This window comes from Tympanuchus pallidicinctus, unplaced genomic scaffold, assembly GCF_026119805.1.
Source record: "Tympanuchus pallidicinctus isolate F22 unplaced genomic scaffold, pur_lepc_1.0 scaffold21, whole genome shotgun sequence".
In the NCBI taxonomy this organism is placed as follows: Eukaryota; Metazoa; Chordata; class Aves; order Galliformes; family Phasianidae; genus Tympanuchus; species Tympanuchus pallidicinctus.
This window is the reverse complement of record NW_026294733.1, coordinates 5,067,499-5,087,187: the sequence shown is the minus strand read 5'-3', so window position 1 is coordinate 5,087,187 and position 19,689 is coordinate 5,067,499. Positions and strand designations below refer to the sequence as shown.

Below are 19,689 nucleotides of genomic sequence, written 5' to 3'. Positions count from 1 at the left end.
AAAGCAGGATTCCACGGCGCGGGTTTGTTTTTGTTACTCCTTCAGTAGGATGCTGCCCAGTGAGTCCTCTCTGCAGCAGGTTCTGTTTCTGTGCCCCCGGCAAAGCCACTTTTCTGCACTCCCTGCCTTCAGCTGTGCACGAAGGTCTACACGCTCCCAGCAGCCCCAGTCCTGCTGCAGGTCCCTACAAGAGCAGCCCCTGGGGCCGAGCTGGCTCCGGCCCTCCTGAGAGAAAGAGGAATGATGGCAGAATTCCCTCTCTGCCAGCCTTGCTCAGAACCAAGTGCTGAATTTACGGCCTCCTCTGCTTGCTGACACTACAGGGGGGTGCTGGTGGCACGGGCAGGACATGGGCAGCGGGTGAGCCCAGGCTGGAGCAGCTCTGGAGGTGACCTTGGGCAGCAGCTGGAGCTCAGCACATCCAGCTGGAAGTGCGGGACAGCAGCAGGGTAGGACATCCCTGCTGGGTTCCCAGTGGTGACAGCTCCCGGCGCTGCGGGTCCCTGCACGTGCGTGGCCCCGTCCCCAGCTCTGCGGGGAGGAGTTGCAGAGCTGGGGCAGACGTCAGTGTCACTGCTCAACTTTCCATTTACTTCAGCCCTGGGAAACCGAGAGCTTGGATGTCTGCCTGCAAGCTAAAGCCACCAAAGCCCTAAAAATAAGGGCATTGCTGTCCTGGAAACATGGCCTTGGGTGCTCCCCACATCCTTGCAGGGACAGTGGGCACTGCAGTGCTTTGCCATCTCTCTCCCTCAGAGCTGCTTTGTCCATTCTGCAGTGACCTCTGCTGCCTGACACAGAACGCCCAGAGGGCTTTGCTGGGATGAAAGTATTTCCCTGCCGTGGCCCCGCTGTCCCCCCCAGCCCAGGGCAGCAGAGAGGCAGCGGGGAGCGGAAGGAAGCAGCGTGCTTCTAGGAACCAGAGCACACACAGTCTTTTTCCATCAGGTGCTCTGTCTCCAAGAGCAGAAAGTAAAAGAAAACAAAAGGCGGGAGAGAAGCAGGACAGGAGGAACCTGTGTGTCTGGATCGTGTAACGGGCGACGTGCTGTAAACGCTGATGGATGCTGCTGGGGCTGTGCAGGATGTGCACTCCCTCCCGCCCGCCTGGCGCTGCTGGCAGCTGCCTCTGGGCCGGGATGTGCTGTCGGGAGATGCGGGGTCCCCCAGGGCCGAGCACACGCGGAGCTGTGTCCCAACACCAAGCCCTGGCTGTCCTCTGCAGCACACGGGAAGGCCGTGGGCACTGCCTGCTCAGGGCTGCCAGCAGCGTGCCGTCCCACTGAAGGGTGGCTGCAGAGGGCAACTGACCCCGCACGAAGCGGCGATGTCCTGGCTGCCCCTTCCAGATGTGTCTTTGTGTTTATGCAACCGAAGGAGCAGGCAGAACACAGATCTTTTTCTTTTTCCCTTTTTTGAGAACGGAGAGTTTTAATTCCCACCAACCAACGTTTTTTTTCCAGCGAGCTTAAAATAAGCCCTTCTGGTCTGGGTGGCTCCGGAGCCGCTCGCACACCAGCACAGCGTTTGTGCAAATATGGATGTGAGCGCCGTGCTGCGGGCGGGTGCTACCTGCAGGGCCACGGGGACGTGGGGGCCCAACACCAGCACCACCAACCCCAGCTCTCCTCCTGGCTCCGGCCAGGCCGGCTCGTTGCGGCACGCTCATATCTGATGAGTGGAAAATGTTGGTCATGGGAGATAGGAGGATGCTGCAGTCGCAGTACTGCTGGCTCCGGCCGCATCTGGGCACACGTACAGGTGCTCTGTGTGGCACTGCGCAGTGGCAGGCTCCCACCCAGACTGAGGGTGACAGCTCTGCTTTGCAGGGAGCGGCCACACGGCTGGAGACGGCTGAGCTCTGGCTCAGCTGAGGGCAGGACAGTGGATCTCATGATGGATGGTTACAAAATACGCGCCCTGGTCTCCTTTGGCTGGCAGATCAGATGCACCTTGTCTGGGCACCGGCTCCCAGTCTTCAGGCTCCAACTTCCATCACGGTGCCCATAGCAGCAGGCAGGCAGGAGCAAAGCAGGGAGACAACAGAGACAAGCATGGACAGCAGAACCCAAATCATAGCCCTCTCCCCTATGGTGTCCACATAGAGAGGAGCCTTGGAGAGTTTCCAGCCCTTCCTTCCATCACAGGGGCACACGGCAGACCCTGCACACCCTGCTGTGGGCTGGGCACATCTCGCAGCCACCCCAGTGCAGTGCCCTCCCAGCCATGCACCCCGGCTCCATCCCTGGCGTAAGGCTGGTAGAGAAAAGCCACCTCCCCCAGCTTATCAAATTTGGCCATGTCTGAAAAGCCCTGGTTTCCTTTTCACCAAAAAAGATCAAAACTGGGTAATTGGCTCCCATCGTGGATGCCTCTGAGCCTCTCTCATGTGTAAACAGCATTGCCGAGCGCTGACACAACGCAGGCGGCCGCGCAGCCCGGCACCCTCTGGGCATGGCCAGGGGCTGCGTTCTGCCCTGCGCTGCCCTGGGGAGCACACAACCAGCGTTGGGTCCCAGGCAATAATGCAATAATGTGGGTGCAGGTGGCTGCAGAACCACCAGGCCCCCACCAGGTGACAGAGGTGACACTGCTCGTGGACTGTGAGATGCCACAGCCCTGAAGCACTGTGCTGCTGAATGCCCCTGGGGATGTCAGCGTGTTTCCTGCGGCAGCTCTGGGTTGTGGTAGCTAAAAGGAGGGGAGACACAGTAGGAGGAGGTGATGACTTTCACCTCGTTTTCTGGGTTGAAGCCCAATTCCTGGACTGGGAAAAGGAAGTGGAAATTTCCCATTGCCCTCCGAAGCACAAAGGCCTTCCAGCCTGTGGATGGGGGGATGTGGAGCAAGCAGAGGGCATTGCTCCAGTGGCAGTCCCAGAGGTGGGGCAGCAGATTTCAAAGCTTAAAAGGTGCCCCCGAGGAGCAGGGAACAGCACCAGGCACCTCTGCAGTGAGCGAAGCTGGGGGATTTGGGAGGGGACAGAGGGAGGGATGGAGGAGGGATGGAGGAAGGGCATTGCACTGCGGTTGAGTGGAGGACAGCACCACCGTGCGGTACAGCATCCTCCTGGCTTCAGGGACAGGGACTGCATCTCTCCCCCTGCTCTCTACACCTCCTTTATAGGCGCCTGCAGTCCCCAGCCCCGGGGTCAACACCTCGCGTGCCTCAGTTTCCTTCACTGCAGCACCCCCAGGCTCGGCCTGTGGATGCAGCACAGCACTGGGGCATCATCCCCAGCACACCCCTAGGACACCCACAGCCTGCAGATCAGGGCACAGCCCCAGTTACAGCCATCAGGCTGCAGACAGCAGCAGGGAAGGGTCTGGTGACAGATAGCCAGGGTGCAGGATGCAATGCTGCCATTGCCTCGCTGATGCTGTGAGTCATGGGGGTTCATGGGCACAGCGGAGCTGCTGGTGGCACACACATCACTGGGGACCCTCAGTTGTTTCCACAGAAGCTCCAGGCTACCTGCACACTGTGCCACCAGCACTGCACACAACCCCTTGTCCTCCTGCCAGCGCCTGCTCCACCAGTGCCTCCCAGCCATGGGGGCTGTCACCATGCTGTCACTGCCAGCAGAACCCCAGATCTTTCTCTGAGACGGGTTCTGCCCCTGAACCTCTCTGCGTTGCCTGCTCAGGAGGGACGGCCAGGATTGCTGCAGCCAGCACCAGGGAGGAGGCGGTGGCCGAGTCCCAGACCACGCTGGCCCTGGCCCTGAGCTGCTGACACCTCGGGGACGCGGCAGACACACCTCCGGGGAAGCGCCGCAGGGCTGGGGCTTTCCCTATTTAGCTGCGGGGCTCGGCCGTGCCAGCTGCACTGCGGGCAGCCGTCCGGCCCTCCGCCGCCATGGAGCGGGCTCCCAACCTGGTAGGTAGCGTGCCGCGGCGCGGGGCTGCCTGTTCGCTTCCCTTCTTTAATGCCATTATGTACAAGCGTGTTTGCGGGTGGCTACCTGGCTCCGTTTGCTTTGGAGATGCTCATCCCGGCCCTGCTGGGCCCATCACCCCGCTGCATGGCACGGAGGGGACAAAGTGGGGAGCGAACCTGCAGCGCCCTGAGGGAAGCACGGCACAGCCCAGGAGCGCAGCTCTCTGCCTGGACCCTGCACGCACGCAGGACGGTGTCACAGCGGGACCAGGGGCAGGGCGTGGGGCTGCCTCGGCCGGCTGCAGCCACACGGAGAGCAGCGCTACAGAAAGCAACTTTGTTCGGCACTGGGCAGCATGCCGGCAGCCGGCACACGGAGCTCGGCCCTGCGAGGCTGGAGGGAGAAGGAGAGGAAAAGGCACCTTTCTTTCTCTGTCCTCAGAGCACAGAGGGAGAGGAGGATTGGGATAAAGATCTCATTCTTGCATGTCTCATCTCTAAGGCTCCTTGTAAATGAAAGGAGCCCCAGGTACACCCTGAGCTTGGTGTGTGTGCTGGCTTGGGGCATGGGGCCACCTGGGGATGCTCAGGCAGGCACAGGGCCCTTTGGGCTCGGCTCCCCGGACAAGGGGCTCTGCAACCATGGGTTATATCCTGGGGCTTCCCCCAACCATGTGCTCACCACCCAGCATGCACGGTGCCACCCCAATGCCAGGAAATTGGGCCAAGCGTCCATCCCCTAAGCAGGGATGCATCCTTTTGCACAAGCCCTGCAGCCTAGGGCAGCCTAGCACTGCACTCCTTTCTCTTCAGCTTCTCCTCTGCATCTTCACCTTTGCCATGGTTCTGGTGCCAGAAGCCAAGGATGAAAGCAGAGCAGCCAAGGGGAGGAGAAGGGGCCCTTCACGGCTCCCCATGGCCGCTCCCGCCCTGGCCAGGGCCCCGGACGACCCTTACACTCCAATGGAGGACTACGAGCGCAGCATCCAGGACATGGTGCACCAGCTGAGGAATGGCTCCGAGCCAGGCGACACCAAGTGCCAGGTCAATCTGCGTCTCTGGAGGTCCAACCGCAGGAGCCTGTCCCCCTGGGCCTACAGGTAAGTGCAGGGCAGGGTCCTCAGGGCTGGGGAGCTCTGGCAGGGCCGCGCACACTCATCCCAAGTTAGCAGATACAGTGGTGACCACAGCTCCAGCATCTCAAAGCAACCATGATGCAGTGCTCCCCATATCACCTGCAGTGGTACTGCCCTGCCCATCCCCAGCCCACTGTCCCCATCCCACCTGCCAGTCTCACCATCCCCCTAACCTCCCACTGCTTTCCTTATCCTCCAGCATCAACCACGATGCCACGCGGATCCCAGCAGACATCCCCGAGGCCCGGTGCCTCTGCACTGGCTGCATCAACCCCTTCACCATGCAGGAGGACCGCACCATGGCCAGCATCCCCATCTACAGTCGGCTGCCTGTCCGGAGGCTGCTCTGCCAGGCGCCAGGCGAGGTGGGGCACAAGGCCTCCGGGAGGAAGAAGTGTCACAAGAAGTACCAGATGGTCATGGAGACCATCGCTGTGGGCTGCACTTGCATCTTCTGAGGCTGCATAATGAACGCCCAAAGTCATCTACAGGCATCTAAGCAGCTTGCTCTTGCTTATCAAACATTGCCAGGCTCAACACTGGGGCAAGGAGTGCCTCCAAGGGCTCCCTGAAATCCCCCTGCAAATTCTACCAGGCTCAACCCGGGCTGGGGACACCCAGTGCTGGGGCAGCCCTGCAAGCAGCCCAGCACATCATCCTGCCTCTGGCCTCGCCAAGAGCTTTTGAACCCCCCAGTGAAAGGCCAAGGAGAATGGAGGGGGAAGGTCCTCACCCACCACCCCCAGCCCCACGTGTACACTGGAGCCCAGGGCCTGGCGTAGAGGCAGGGGGTGGGGAGCAGTTGATGTCCGGGGGAAGCTGAGGCAGCTTTTGAGGCCCTAAATAATAAAGTGCATTGCTGGCCACAGTCTGACCTGCTCCATGCCTCAGCCCGTGGCGCTGCCTGGGCTGGAGGGGCTCTGCCCAGCAGTGAGGAGCAGCAGGAGCAGGGTCCTGCTACCCACATGGCCTTGGCTTTGAAGCCCTACGTGGTCCCTTCCAAAGCAAGATGACCCTTCCTCACAGCGCATCCCAGTGCCACCCAAGGAGGAAAAGGGAGAAATCTCCAGCGCACGGCACAGACAAGCAACAGGGGCTGTATTCCTGAAGGAAAAACATGTTCAAGTCATCTGGACACAGCCTGTCCCTCGCCCCCTGCCCCAAGCCCCATTATGATCCCAAGGCAATAAATACACCCCTGCCCACTGCAGACAGCAGCTCCGGGCCCACCACCACCCAATGCGTCACAGCTCAGTCTTCACCTTGTGCATCAAGTCCTTCTGGTCTATCTTCTCCAGGTCCTGGTACCAGCGGTTGTACGCTAGGAGGGCCACATTTTTGGCCGCCACGGCAATCATCTCCATGGAGCTGGCCAGCCACTCCACGCCGCTGAGGTAGAAGAGGTTTTCATGGAGCATGATGGGCGGCAGCGACTTGGCTGAGTCGTAGCGGGGGTGTGACTGCCACTCCGTCACCTGCACCGAGTAGTAGGACCTGAAGAGGGTCTTCAGCTGCTGCTTGTCCAGCGGCTGCTCGGAAAGGACCCTCCAGACCGCCGCCTCCTGGGGCTGCTTGCGACGGAACGCTGCTGAGACGTTGACAGGACAGATGTTGTCCATGGCATTGAAGAAGAGGGCGGGAGTGTCGGTGGTGAGGATGCTGGCGAAGGGGAAGAGCTTGGGGTCAGGGAAGCCAAAGTAGGAGGAGTTGAGGTAGCCGTGCACCACGGAGGTGACGGAGGGCTGGAAGGTGCCAGGGAAGTTGTCAATGGGTGGCTCAAAGTTCTGGAAGCTGAAGTTGCTCCTGCTGGGGTGTAGGGCAGTGCTCACCACCACCATGTCGTAGAACGCGGAGCCCTGGCCTTCGCTGCTCGTGTAGTGCACCTGGTACAGGGCTCTCCCTTCTGAAGAGAGATGGCAGACAGTGGCTATAGCACTGGCCCCAAGCTGTATGGTCCCCACTTTTTTTTAGCACTGCCTCCAGCCCCTGGTTTTCCAGTGCTGGACCATAGAATCTGGTGGGTCTGGATGAGTTGCTAATGCTTTAGGGCAACAGAAAGAGCATTTTATGGAGCCTGCGAGAGAAAGCTTCTAGAGAAGTTCATGCTGGTGAGAAAAGGAGGAGAGGGTCAAAGCTACTCTTCACAAAGCACAGCTGTCCGACCTTCTGCTGTGCTGGAGCACGGATAGTGCCAGTGGGAACCTGGCCCAAAGAAGGGACCTAAGGGACATGAAGGTCTGCAGGGCAGGGCCAAGCCTCTCAGACAGACAAACAGCCTCTCAGAAAGACTAAAAGCCTCCCAGAGCCCCCAGTACCCCTACAGCCACCACCACCCGCCTCACAGAATCACAAAATCATTATGGTTGGAAAAGAGCTAAGATCATCAGGCCCAACCATCAACCCATCCCCACCAAGCCCTCTCTCTCCAGGTGCAGACCCACAACCCCAACGCCAGCAGCACCCATGGGTGCACAGGGCCAGAGCAAAACCCGCGGTCGGGCTCACCCGAGCTGTGCAGAGAGACACCCGTCACCCTGCCGTGGATGACGTTGGCTTTGGTCAGCTTCAGCAGGCCCGAGCACACCAATTTGTTGCCTCCTTCCACCGCCCACGTGCTGCCCTGGGCCCCCGCCAGCGACATGGCTCCTGGGGAGAGGAAGGGGAAGGCGCTCAAGGCCCCGCTCGGGGAGGAACCCCGGCGAGGACGCTCACAAGAGGGCAACGGATCCTCACCCGCGAAGGCGGGCACCAGCACCGACTGGCCGTAGCTGGAGCGCAGCACGGCTGCAACGACGTCATCCACGAAGCGCTGCGTGACGCCCACCTCCAGCAGAGCCTCGGCCACCGAGCGCTGCGTCATGTTGACGAAGGCCTCACCCCCCAGTGAGCGCAGCAGCTCCTCCAGGCTGGAGAAAGCATAGCCGTGTGCCTGGTACTTGTAGATCCTGGGGGGCGGATGGCAGCACGGGGTGAGGCCCCGGCACCGGGGAGAATCCCCCTCCCCACCCAGCCACGGCCCTACCTCATGAACTTCTCCATCACCTCCTCCACCCACATCTGCAGGCGCAGGAAGCTGATCCCGTAGTGCCACCAGAGCCGGAAGAGGTTCAGCAGGTACCAGTCGGTCTCCTCCAGCACAAAGTGCTCCCCGCTGAACACGGCGCTCTTCCCCGGCACCTCGCGGCGTTGCCTGAGCCCTGCGGGGAGCAGAGGGGCCCACCGGGCGGGTGGTGGGGTGCGGGTAACGGGGTGAGCGAGCTCCCGCGTGGGCACCGGGCAGCGTGAGAGCCCACGCGCTCGGGCATCCCACGGGGCGGCGCCGCCTCTGGACGGGACGAAGAGGCGGCGTTCTGAGGTCCGCCCGGAGCCCCACGGTGCGGTCACGGCGGGCTCGGGGCGCTGGGACACCTGGCGCCCGTCGTGCCGAGGTACCGCCGCGCCCCGCCGATCGCACGGCACTCACCCAGCGTCTTGACGAAGTCCTGCACGTGCAGGCTGAGCGCGTGGATGGACGCGGCCCGGCTCTCGTACTGCTGCTTGTTGACGGTGATTGTGGCCAGCCGGCCGCCCACGCCGCCCTGCTCGTACACGTCCAGCTGCACCTGCGGCCCGAAGTGCTGCTGCAAGAAGTAGGCGACGGCCGAGCCGCCCAGCCCGGCGCCCACCACGGCTGCGGGCAGAGAGGGGCGGCGGTTGGCGGCGCACCCGAGGCACGGTGCCGCAGCCCCGCCGGGCTCCGGGCTCCCCGCCTGGCTCCCCCCGACCCGACCCGACCCGACCCGACCCGACCCGACCCGACCCGACCCGACCCGAGCCTACCGACGCTGCGAGGCGGGGCGCGGGCGGCCACGGGGACGGCCAGCAGGACGGCCAGGGCCGGCAGCAGCAGCGCGGCGCGCGACGGAGCCATGGCGCGGGCGGCGTGGGAAGCGGCGGGGCTCGGCGGCACCGCCCCTGGCGGCAGGCACGGCCCCGAGCCCCCCGGCTGCGAGCACGGCACGGCGCGGCCCCGCCGCCTGCTGCCCTGCGCTGCGGAGCGGAGCGCGCGTCAGGGCACGGGGCGGTGCGCCGCGTTCCGTTCCGGGGGAGGAGGCGGGAGGACCGCGCGGCGTCGGAGCCCCGGGCAGGGCACGCCGCTGCTTGTAGCCCTGCCGGCCCGGGCTGAACGGGCTGCCGTGTCTGCGCGCTGACCGCGAGCGGAACGCCTGCGTTTGCTCACGCTGCAGACGGGGGTGGTTGCGGTTTGCAAACTCACGACTCTCGCTGTTGCTGCGGAGAAAACCAGAAGAGCCAGCGGTGACTGGCATGGCAGCAGCTAGCAGCATTGCTTGCTTAGTGAATGCGCGGAGCGATGCCATCCCAGCTGTTTCCAGGCCAGGAGGAAGAGTCTGATCGCGAGGGGATGGTGCTGCCAGCGGCTCAGCACAAAAATGCAGCTCTTCCCCCAGGACCCAACCCGGGTGATTCTGTGATTCTGTGACGGCCGGCTCTTTGCAGAGTTGTTTCTTTTTTTCCCTGGGGAGAAGCACGCGCGGCACGGCCAGGCCTGCTGATCTTAGCACCTTCAGGGCTAAGGCAGAGCCTGGAATGGATAGCAGGACATCGGTGCAGAGGGGGCAGGAAGGCAGAATGATGCCTGCTGCAATCACGGCTGTATCAGAAAGGCTGATATTCTCCCCAGCACGTCCTTGAAAGAATAAAGCACTTGGGGATGGCATGAGACCTGAAACAGTCCTGTAAGCACAGCGTGTTGCTACTGCACATCTCACATAAAGGGAAATATTCAACAAAACGAAGCAGTGGGGGAACAGAATGACAAGAGATGACACAAGACAACATATTTCAACTGCTAAGAGTTGTGCAGGATGAAGCACCTGAGGCAGGCAGAGCGATTCCTGCCCAGCTGTCCCTGGCAGGAGTTGCCAGGAGCAGCAGGCACACAAACCCTTGGCAGCTCAGTGGTGGAGGGAGGATGACCTCCATGCTCACTTCTGAGTCCACCCAACAGATTGTTCGTAGATGTCAAAATAAATAAGTAAATAAATAAAGAGGTGGAGTGTAGTCCTTGCTTTAGGTAACCGGCTGTAGAACAGCCCTTTCAATCCACAGCACCACTTGCAATGAGTGGGAAAAGAAAGGAAAAAGCAGCAATTGCAATTCTTTTTTTTTATTAGCAAACAGACAGTATCTGGACATGTAAAGAAAATCAGCCCTTTCCAACATTAACTCAAATGTTGTTGTCAATTACTTGCACTGGTCCCACACTCGAGTCTTCCTCTTCCATATAGCCAGAACCGCTGGGTAAGCACAGCACAGAAACACAACATACAGTATATATATAGGTTTCTCACCAACCAAAATGGACTTACAGTTTCTGAAGATTAGCAACACTCTGTTCATTTGACTTTGCAAGTAATACCAAAACATCTCATGTTTTAAAAAAACAAACACCACAATATTCACAATATAAAACTTAAATACAGTTTTCAAAAGTGAGAGGACTTCTGGCAGCCATTGATTTATCACAGCTGTTCTCTTCCAGCAGCAGCTCTGCTGGGGAAGAGCTGAGAATTTAAGGTCCACAAAGCGACATTCACATTCCGCACAGCTCCTGCTCAGAGCCAACACGATGGAAGCACTGCTGCAGCCCCGGCCAGGAGCCAGCAATGCTCAGTGCAGGGCTGCCCAGCCTCCCACGGGCAGCTCCACGCCTCACCAGCACACTATGGGTTACCTGCTCTGCACTCCCAGCTCAGATGATGGCTGGGTGAGCAAGTGGAAACCAGCACGAGGTACAGAGGCACGCAGCGCTCGCCCTCCTCTGCTATTCCATCCCTTCTAACTACCTCAAAAAATGGTTTGCATAAAGTGGCAGCAGGGAAGAAGCTCACGGGTCAGACTCTTTGGTGTCACTTTGCAGAGCACCCAAGGGGGACTCATCCCACCGCGCTGTGTGTGAGCTCTGCACAAACAGGGAAGCTACACAGAGGACAACTGCACTCCACCCTTAGGCAATCTCATCCACAATAAGAGATCATTAAGTGTGCTTGAAAGGCAAGGGAATCCAATTCTGCCTAGGAAATGTAAATTCCGTGATGGAATCCAGGTTTGGTTCTTTCATTCCCCTTTCGCAATTCAAAGCCAGCAGGAAATCAGGACAAACAACAACAGTCTTTGGTAACTTCTGCAAGAGCCACTAAGCACTACTTACATCTTGCAATAACCATCATAAAGCCTAATTAGATCTACAGAAGTTTCACAGATTTACAAAACTGGGGCACAAACTGGGAAAATAGCTTGGGAGGGGTTCAGAAACACTGCACAGGAACCTGAGCCTCAGATTCCTGCTCCAGCCACACAGCAATGCCTCAGTGCATTCAGATACACCAGTTAACGGATAACCTTCTACTGCAGACACACAGGCAGTGACTGGCGTGCATTTTAGGGTACTTCTTTAAGGCAAAAAAGGGTGAATACTAACTGAGGTGACAGGCAGGCCTACCAAACAATCCACCAAGCAGACGTAGCATACTTTCACAGTCAGGCTGCACAGCGGGTCAGTTTAAAAGTGCTTTGGATCCCATCACTTTTGGCCACCTGCTACTTTAAGTATGGCTCAGCTCAGTTGCAGCCTTTCTATGAGAGAAAACAACCTCTTACATAAAATGCCTGCATTTCTGTTCAGTTCCTTATAAATAATCTTTCACATCACACATTCATTTCCGCAGCTGGCTCTTCCCCTGCTGTTTGCAAATGGCTCAGCTGATCTACCAGGGCATAAAGAGGCAGAGGAGAACCGAGCTGCTCCTGCTGAACATACAGCTGCTGCAGAAGAGGCTGCAGGCAGTCACGAGGCAGAACAAGATTTGTATTGACACCTCACAAATTTCACCTGTTTTGTGTCTTGGTTAACAGCATAATGTGGCCACTCAGTTGGCATGTCCAATGAGCAACACAACAATCCTTTGTAACTCCAACATTTCCAGCAGTGCCATAAAACACGAGCACTGAACAGAGCTTCTTCCTAAGTGATGTGCTGCTGCCATGAAGCACTGTCCCAGGGCTGGAGTGGCTCTCTGCACACCTAACCACACAGAGGCACAAAACCGCTCCGGGTCACCCACATACAGCAGTCACCAAAGCAGCCTGTGTGAAGCATACCACAACAAGCACCTCCCTAAAAATTCTGTGATGATGCCATTAGCTGTGTATGTTCTGTATAGTCCCCCCATGCGAAATAATGCTGACAGAAGCTAACTGGAGGCTGCTTTACCCTGAAGTCCGTCATAAAAGGACTACAAAACCAAAGCCTGCAAAGGGATGGGAGAAGAATGAGCTTTCTTCTAAACCACTGATGGCACCCACCACAGTAAAGAGCTTTTGCAACCAGATCTCAAATAACTGCCAGACCATTGATCCAATTCCAAAAAGTAAAAAGGCAGGAATTAATGAATTTGTAAGAAATAATCTGAAAACCACCATGCCTGGGGGTTTTATATAGTGCAAACCACAGTCTGGCTTATGTAATTCTTTTGTCACAACACTGCTTACTGCTCTCTCAAGGGTTAAATTCTGATCTTAATGGGTGACTGCATCCTTTCAGCTGAGATAAATGGACTCCCTGGCAAAAGGACCTCTGGGAAATACATATGCCATACTGTGACAACAACATGCCTTCAACTAGGAGGATGGCTTGAGGTCAGCTTTCAGTTCCCCTGCCTTCTGCTTCTCGTCCTTTCTTCCTTCCTTTCTTGTCACCGCTTCTAAAACTGTTTCAAGGACACTTGAGACTTTTGTAGAAAAGATTTTCTTCTCCTTGTGTAAAAAAAAATAAAACCAAACGGTTTCACATTTACTATGAGTGCACAAGGGTGGAATCTGAATGTCAACTGCAAGTTAGTGCTATCTGAGTACCATTATTGGAGAGCCTGAGAAAATAAAGCAGTCCAGATTTCCTACTTAAGGGCACATCTCCATCTCGCCAGCAGCTGCAACAAAAAGCGTATCGTTTATCATGCTTGAAAGATGCACAAATACCCACCAGGGAAGAGAGATTCCTCTCCTCTAGAATACACTTTTTTGGTTGGAGAAAGAGAGATCTGAGAGGAGTTTCCCAGCTCTACCAAGAACCATCACTCCCTGTTTTACCTCTAGGAACAAGGAGGCAAGTTGAAATTTTACCTAGAAAACAAATATTAACACATTGACACAACATCTGAATTCTCTTTACAACCTCAACCTATTCAACTATAGCATGACAGATTTCATCAATTCAGGATTATTTTCCTGAAATGACATTTAAAAAATGGTCCTAAATGTCACCCCAAGCAATCAATCATATTGACTCCCACCGAAGGGGCCTGGAGACAAGGGAAGATACCCAAATCAGCCTGATAATAATACTCAGCCCTTTGAGCTTTTCCTCTTCTGAGTGCTCTGCAAAGAAAAAGCCCCACCACATCCCTGTGAGGTAGGTCAATAAGTATTATTATATTCCCTCAATACAGAAACACAACTGAAGCAGAGGAGTTACTTGCCTGAAGGCCACTGCTGGAATCTGTCTCAGAGATGCAGCTGAGAGACAGGAAGCCCTAAATCTCAGAGAATTTCTGTTTCTTTCTCTTTCCCCTTCCCTATCCAAGTTCTAACGGAGAAATGAGCATCAGAGAACGGGCTGTAATGCCACATTTCTGACAAATAGCTGAACTCCTACTACTACTCCAATACTCCAAAAAAGATCATTAAATACACAAGTACCTTATAATTAACGACTGCACGCATTATGAAGAAGCCAACGCACGACACCAATCTAGCTTAATAAATAAGGAAAGACATGCAGCTGCAGCTGTCACGAGCGCTGAGAGGTCCTCAGTCAGGTCCCAGGTGCCAGGGGGCAACAGGTTCACTCCTGTGCCTCCACTGCCACGCCAACAAGCGCGTGTCTGATGGTGCGGCCGTGCAGTTTGTAGCCATCCTGAGTCACCAGCGCGATGGTGCCCGGCTGCATGCCCTCGGCTGGGACGTGGCACACGATCTCGTGGTCGTACGGATCGTATTTGTCGCCAACAGGGCTCATCTTCTGAAGGCCGTGTTTGGCAAATACACTTTGCAATTTGGCCTCTAGCAGAGAGAGGCCCTCGTAGATTTTCTGCAGGGTTGGATTTGGGTTAGCAGGCTCTGCTTCTCCTGCAGCACTCTCAGCAGTCTTCTCCAAGATATCTGCTACCTCCACAAGGTCCCTGCAGAAACTCTGGATCCCTACAGAACAAAGAAATAAGAAAATAATGAAGGGCAACATACAGAACGTACAGAGCTACAGTGCCAATGCCAGGCAAAAAGTCAAGGTCTGGAAGCCACGTGTCCATGCATACAGGAAACAAAGACGGGGGAGGGAAGCGAGTATAATATGAGATCATTCACTTGTACATCCACAGTTTTATTCATAAGGTAGAACCGCTGTGGAAGGACTGGATAATATAGTTGGTCATGAAAAAAAACACAGCATTTTTCATCAGAAAAACCACCCATGTGGGATGCAGATAACACACATTTACAGAATATTGTATCACACAGTGCAGAAATTTCAGGAAAACCAGTTTCTCCTCACACTGATGCCCTTACTGGAAAGATACATCAGGAAAACAGACAAGAGAAACAATAGTTCAGTGCTGCTCGTGCTTGTAGATACATGTTTAAACATGTACAGAATGATAAAAGCGTGAAGGAGGGGCAACAAAAAGCAGACCATGCACCAACCCATCTCCTTTCACACCAGGGTCTACTTCCCACTTTAAATGCTCTACAGATGCCCTGTGCCCTATTTCATGAGTAACTTTTAATAAATTTCCCCCCCCCAAATCTAAAGCACACTGCATACAGGAAGCTAAAACTCAAAACAAGCAAACAAACAAAAAAACCTCACAAATAATGCTGATTTTCCCAGAACTCAACAGCCATTTTGTAGCACAATGGGAACAGATGTAGCTCTAATTTGAAAGCCATTAAAATTAACTAACAAAAAAGCTTTACGTGTGCTATGGAAAACAACAGTTTCTCACTCTCGGAGCTGGCAGAGAGCAGTGACTACACAGCAGTTTTCCCCCTGCACCTGCCTCCGTCCCCAGCCTGCAATGCAACTCACTCCACTGACACTAAAATGTTTACTGGAGAAATTTTAAAGACCATCTGATAGCAACCACCCCCCTTTGTCCCAAACAGGATGCACCTCCTAAAAGCCAGAGCAGAGGAGAAGAGACTGTTAATATAATAAAGGAGACCACAGCTTGATGAAAACCCACAAAACAACATCCTGCGAGAGTCACTTCTCAGCATGCAGAAGAACCTGCAGTTTCCATGAAGTGAGCAGAACTACCTTCAACAGCACCAGGCCTGTTGTATTTAGAAAAGTCCATAAACCCATGAAATAACACAGCTGGGCACAGATGTAACACCCAGACACCAGCAGACCGGGCCAAACATCATGCCACACTTTGCAATGAACAAGAGCAGGACAGAGGGGAGAGAAAAGCCGCCGATCAGCATTCTGTGCTCAGGCAGGCTCCTGCAGCACACACAGCTCTGTGTCACTGTGCTCACCAAAGAGCTTGGCATCTTCCACAAACTTCTGCGTTCTCCTCCGGACATTCTCAGAATCTGCCAAAGCCTTCCTGTATCGTTCCTGTAACAGCAAAAGGAGACAGTGGCATAAAACTGATTTTTCTGACACAACTGCAATCCTTTAGATACCACTGAAAAAGAAGCCATTACACACCAGGAGGTTTGCACTGGGCTCCAGCATTTTCATTAGAACGTGCAAAGCCAATCCCTCTTCTACTGATTAATCAGCACAACTGCAACCCCCTCAAAAGGCCCAAGGCCAGGAGCACTGAGTGCTCAGCACATTGTCAGGCTGCTGCTTTCTGCATGACTCACTGCGCACGTTGAGATGCTCCTTTCTCCAGCAGGCAGGTCTTAGCAACAGATCTGTAACAAGCTAATTTGTCACTTGCTGAAGTTGTACTCTGGACAGTTATCCCCAGAACTGCCCTGTGCTGCAGTATTTATTCCTCTCACCAGCCACCAAAGCCGACTTCTCAGACAACAGTGACCCAGGACGTTACAATCTGTGACAAAGCTGCTGACATTCCCTCTGTACAGTGCTGTGAAAGAATGTGACCACAGCCCACCTCTGACATACAGTTTTGCCTGCTGAGATCCAACTGTCAGTGGCCTGCTCCCAGGAACTACTGACACCTGGTGTTTGTAGGGAAGGCAAAGCTGCTCTGAATGCTGTCACAACACAGTGCTACTGTGTGCAGGTTATGGCTCTTATAGAACAAGATAAGGCTGAAAGTGAAAGCCAAGGGGCCCAAATGAAAGTCAGCAACGCCACCAGCTGCAAACTCACAGTTAAGTCTCGAACTTGCTCTTCCAATTTGATGGCTTTGTGCTCTAAGGCACAGTCAGAAAGGGGATGCTTGGGCTCATCACGAGGATCTTCCGGCCCACACTCATCTCCTGTACTTCTCTGCTGAGCTGCAGTGCTGAAAACACACAGGGACTCCCTGAAATACAAACTAGTGACAAGAAAGGGAAAGTTAAGTTCCAACACAGTCAAAAGAAAGAATTTCAGTTTAGCATCGTTACTAAAAGCAGGCACACAGGATTCTGGGCAACATTTTAGCTCTTTTCAAAGGAAACAGGCAGCTAGCACAGAGAAAAGACAAATATTTTGAAGAAATCTTTTTAGATTCATGTCACTCTATGCCACCTCCCTGACATATCTTGAAAAGAGTCAGATTTTGACAGAAGAATAATCTATCAGTTGCACTGTTACTAACCTCCAACTACAGGTGGTCAGTAGCAGAAAGTAAACTTCCACATTATTTTCCCAAACTGTTCTTGAAAAGGAGGCAGGCATTAGAGATGTTTTAACAAATATGTGAAAGAAAAAAGACTGGGTAAGGATGGGTCCACGTCCCTCACTCCAGGGAGTCTCTTCTCTGTAGAATGAAGACTCATGGAGTTAAACCAGCCAAAACCAAACCCAACAGGAGTGCTTTCTGTCCAGTGTGCTCAAAAAACCTTGCTGGGCCATCAGATGAGCGCAAGTGCCAGTACAAAAGAGAAGACATTGTGCAAGGTCTGGAGAGATGTGGGAAGGACAATGTGGGGAAGGGCAGAGGCGTCCCCTTTGGGTGCCTCAGACTGCTTTACCTGTGTGACCAAAGCACACTTTAAGAGATATACCTACCCAAAGACCACCAAGCACCTCCTACCACTCCCTTAGCAGCAGAGGTGTGCCCTCATTTTATCTTGATTGAAGGGTTGTTAGAACTCCCACAGCACTAATGACAAACTGAAGATATCTGCACCTACAGTTTTTATGGGTGGGCACATAAAAATAAAACATGATCTGTGCACCAAGCAGCTCCTATTCCTATTATGCACCAAATGCAGACCTGAGTGTTTCTGCTCAGTGTGTTTGCTCTGGTGTAGAACATTCCTGGCACAGATCATTAAGGAACCAGGCAAGGGCTTGTCAAGGTGTGCTTTCCAATCAGCTGCCATTCTGGGTTCCCACAATGCCAAAGAAGAGAGATCCCAACACCCAGCAGAGGCTGCACAGAGACCTGTTTGGGGCACAGCACCCCACCTCGAGTGATGCCTGTCCCACCCGCTTTGCTGCCTGGTTAACAAAGTTACAGAAAGAGGATTTGGCCAGGAGTGAGGGAAGAGAAGTAACGCATTTGCCTTGCCTTCATAATCCATGAATGAACCTTTAATAACCGGAAAGCTTTATTTGTGGGGAGAAGCATGGCTGTGGTAAGCACTAACTCAAGCCCTGTCCTTCTTCTTCTTGTATTTCGTTTGGAGAGCTGCAGAACGGCAGGTCAGCCCTGCTGCAGATGAGTCAAGAAAGCTGAGTTCAGCTAAGACAGCAGCCTTGCTAAGCACCTCACAGGTTAGATACCTTCAGCTTAAAAAAAACAACACAATATAAACAAGTTAACTCTTTTGCATTCAAGAAGTGAAGCTGACTGAGTCAATTCCATATGCAGGTGATTCACAGCACACAGACGGGTGTGTTCCAGTGCGTAGGAGAGGGCCATGAGCGAGCTGTGTCTGCACTCGGGGGCCCTGCCTACGTGAAGCAGAGAGCTGCCGGCATGGAGCGCTGTCTCCAGCCAGTGAAACCAAGCTGCAGAGCACCAATGAGCAGAGCAACGCCCCGGGTGCCATGGGCTGTTCAGACAAGCCTGACTCAGAAGTTGGAGGCAAGAAAAAAGAACTGCAGGCTGACTCCAAAGGGAAACTTGAGGAGTGTGAAGCAGAACTGAAAACGCCGCTCAATTTACTTCTTCCTTGAGGATGAAAGAAACGCACCACTACAAAGGACAAGTGCTATTTACAGCCTGTCCTCTATCTCCTAAACACAGTCCTAGTCGCAGCTGCCCTAAAAATAGGTGGAATCCCACAGGAGGAAGCTGACACATCCTGAGGTGACAGATATGGGGAAGTCCCAGTGGGTGTGAAAGGACCATAGCACGATGCCGGCGCTTCAGAAACATTTACAGACTGTGTCAGAGGGCATGCAGATAGATGGAGGGGAGATGCTGACCGCAGCCACGCAGCCAAAGTCAGCTGTCCTTAAAGATCAGAATTCTCTCGATGGGCACAGGCCTGCATTCAGAAGGCGTGCTGCAGGTGCACGGCAGCTGTCACACCTACAAGGCGAGTGGGAGGCGGCAGGGCTGCACGGTTAGGCAGCGCTTCCATTAAGGCATGGCTTTATTAGTTTGTGCAGCTTCCAGTTCTTTCCGGAGGAAAAAAAAAAAACGCACAAAAAAACCGCACCGACACCAGAATAAAGGACCATCCATTTTGTTCGCTTTCCTTTCCAGCTGCCTGCCTTTTATTGAAATTCACTGCTCTTCTGTAACTCAGACCCACAGCACCCCAACCACGCCTGCCGGCACAACGGGACACGACGGCCGTCCCCGACCCGGGCACCGCGGCACAGCCGCGCTAAGCGACCGGAATCCTGCGTCACGCACACGGCGCTTCGCTCCCCGCGCACAGAACGGCGGCGGCCCGGCAGCGGGCACGGGGAGCCGCCCCGCAGGAAGGGCCGGTCGGCACGGCACGGCGCGGCTTCGCGGGGCGGCCCGGCTCACCCAGCAGGACGGGACGGGACAGGCCCGGGCCCGCCGCGCCGAGCCCAGCCCCGCTCCGCCGCCACGTCCCGTCCCGCTCCGCTCCCCGCCGCCCGCCCGCCCGCCCGCCCGCGGCCGCAGAGGCCCCGCGCCCACGCACCTGCCCTGCCGCGCCGCGCCGACGGACAGCCGAGCCGCGGCCCGCAGCGAGCGGCCGGCCATGCTCCCCGGGCCGCCTGCCGCCCCGCCGCGACTACAGCTCCCGGCGCGCCCCGCGCCGCCCCGCCCCGCCCCCCGCGGGTGGTGCCGCCGTGCCCCGGGCTGCGCTGCGCCCCGAGCGCGGGTGCTGCGCCTCGGCGAGCGGGAGGAAACTCGAGGCTCCGAGCCCGCAGTGCTGAGCCCGCGGTGCGCTGCGCGAGGATCCGTCCCGCTGCTCCCGCAGCCGCTGTGTGCGGGGCCTCACGCTGGCCTTCCGTTGCAAGCAAGAGGAACGACACCAGTCCGCTCCCTGCAGCCAG

General features: G+C 55.6%; 3 protein-coding genes and 1 long non-coding RNA gene across 4 annotated transcripts; 2 read left to right on the top strand and 2 right to left on the bottom strand.

The window, feature by feature from the left end:
- Positions 1-3,858: 3,858 nt before the first annotated feature.
- Positions 3,859-5,498, top strand: IL17B (interleukin 17B). The gene is given in 5 exon segments (XM_052684452.1): positions 3,859-3,879; positions 4,693-4,979; positions 5,052-5,113; positions 5,116-5,122; positions 5,215-5,498. Coding segments are annotated over 5 exon segments (636 nt in total). The 3' UTR covers positions 5,474-5,498.
- A 598-nt stretch (positions 5,499-6,096) lies between these two features.
- On the bottom strand, positions 6,097-8,925 carry PCYOX1L (prenylcysteine oxidase 1 like). Its single transcript, XM_052684798.1, has 6 exons — positions 8,835-8,925; positions 8,479-8,685; positions 8,038-8,212; positions 7,749-7,960; positions 7,521-7,661; positions 6,097-6,918 (listed from the first exon to the last, which is right to left on the bottom strand). Exons 1-6 carry the CDS (start codon positions 8,923-8,925, stop codon positions 6,260-6,262), a joined length of 1,485 nt encoding a protein of 494 aa, XP_052540758.1. The 3' UTR covers positions 6,097-6,259.
- Positions 8,926-8,940: 15 nt separating this feature from the next.
- Positions 8,941-10,181, top strand: LOC128081501 (uncharacterized). Its single transcript, XR_008207209.1, has 2 exons — positions 8,941-9,350; positions 9,539-10,181. It is a non-coding gene; the product is annotated as an uncharacterized LOC128081501 (long non-coding RNA).
- Positions 10,167-19,435, bottom strand: GRPEL2 (GrpE like 2, mitochondrial). Its single transcript, XM_052684797.1, has 4 exons — positions 19,332-19,435; positions 16,423-16,591; positions 15,612-15,693; positions 10,167-14,273 (listed from the first exon to the last, which is right to left on the bottom strand). The coding sequence occupies exons 1-4, from the start codon at positions 19,391-19,393 to the stop codon at positions 13,918-13,920; spliced, it is 669 nt and encodes a 222-aa protein (XP_052540757.1). The 5' UTR covers positions 19,394-19,435; the 3' UTR covers positions 10,167-13,917.
- Between the last annotated feature and the right edge of the window lie 254 nt (positions 19,436-19,689).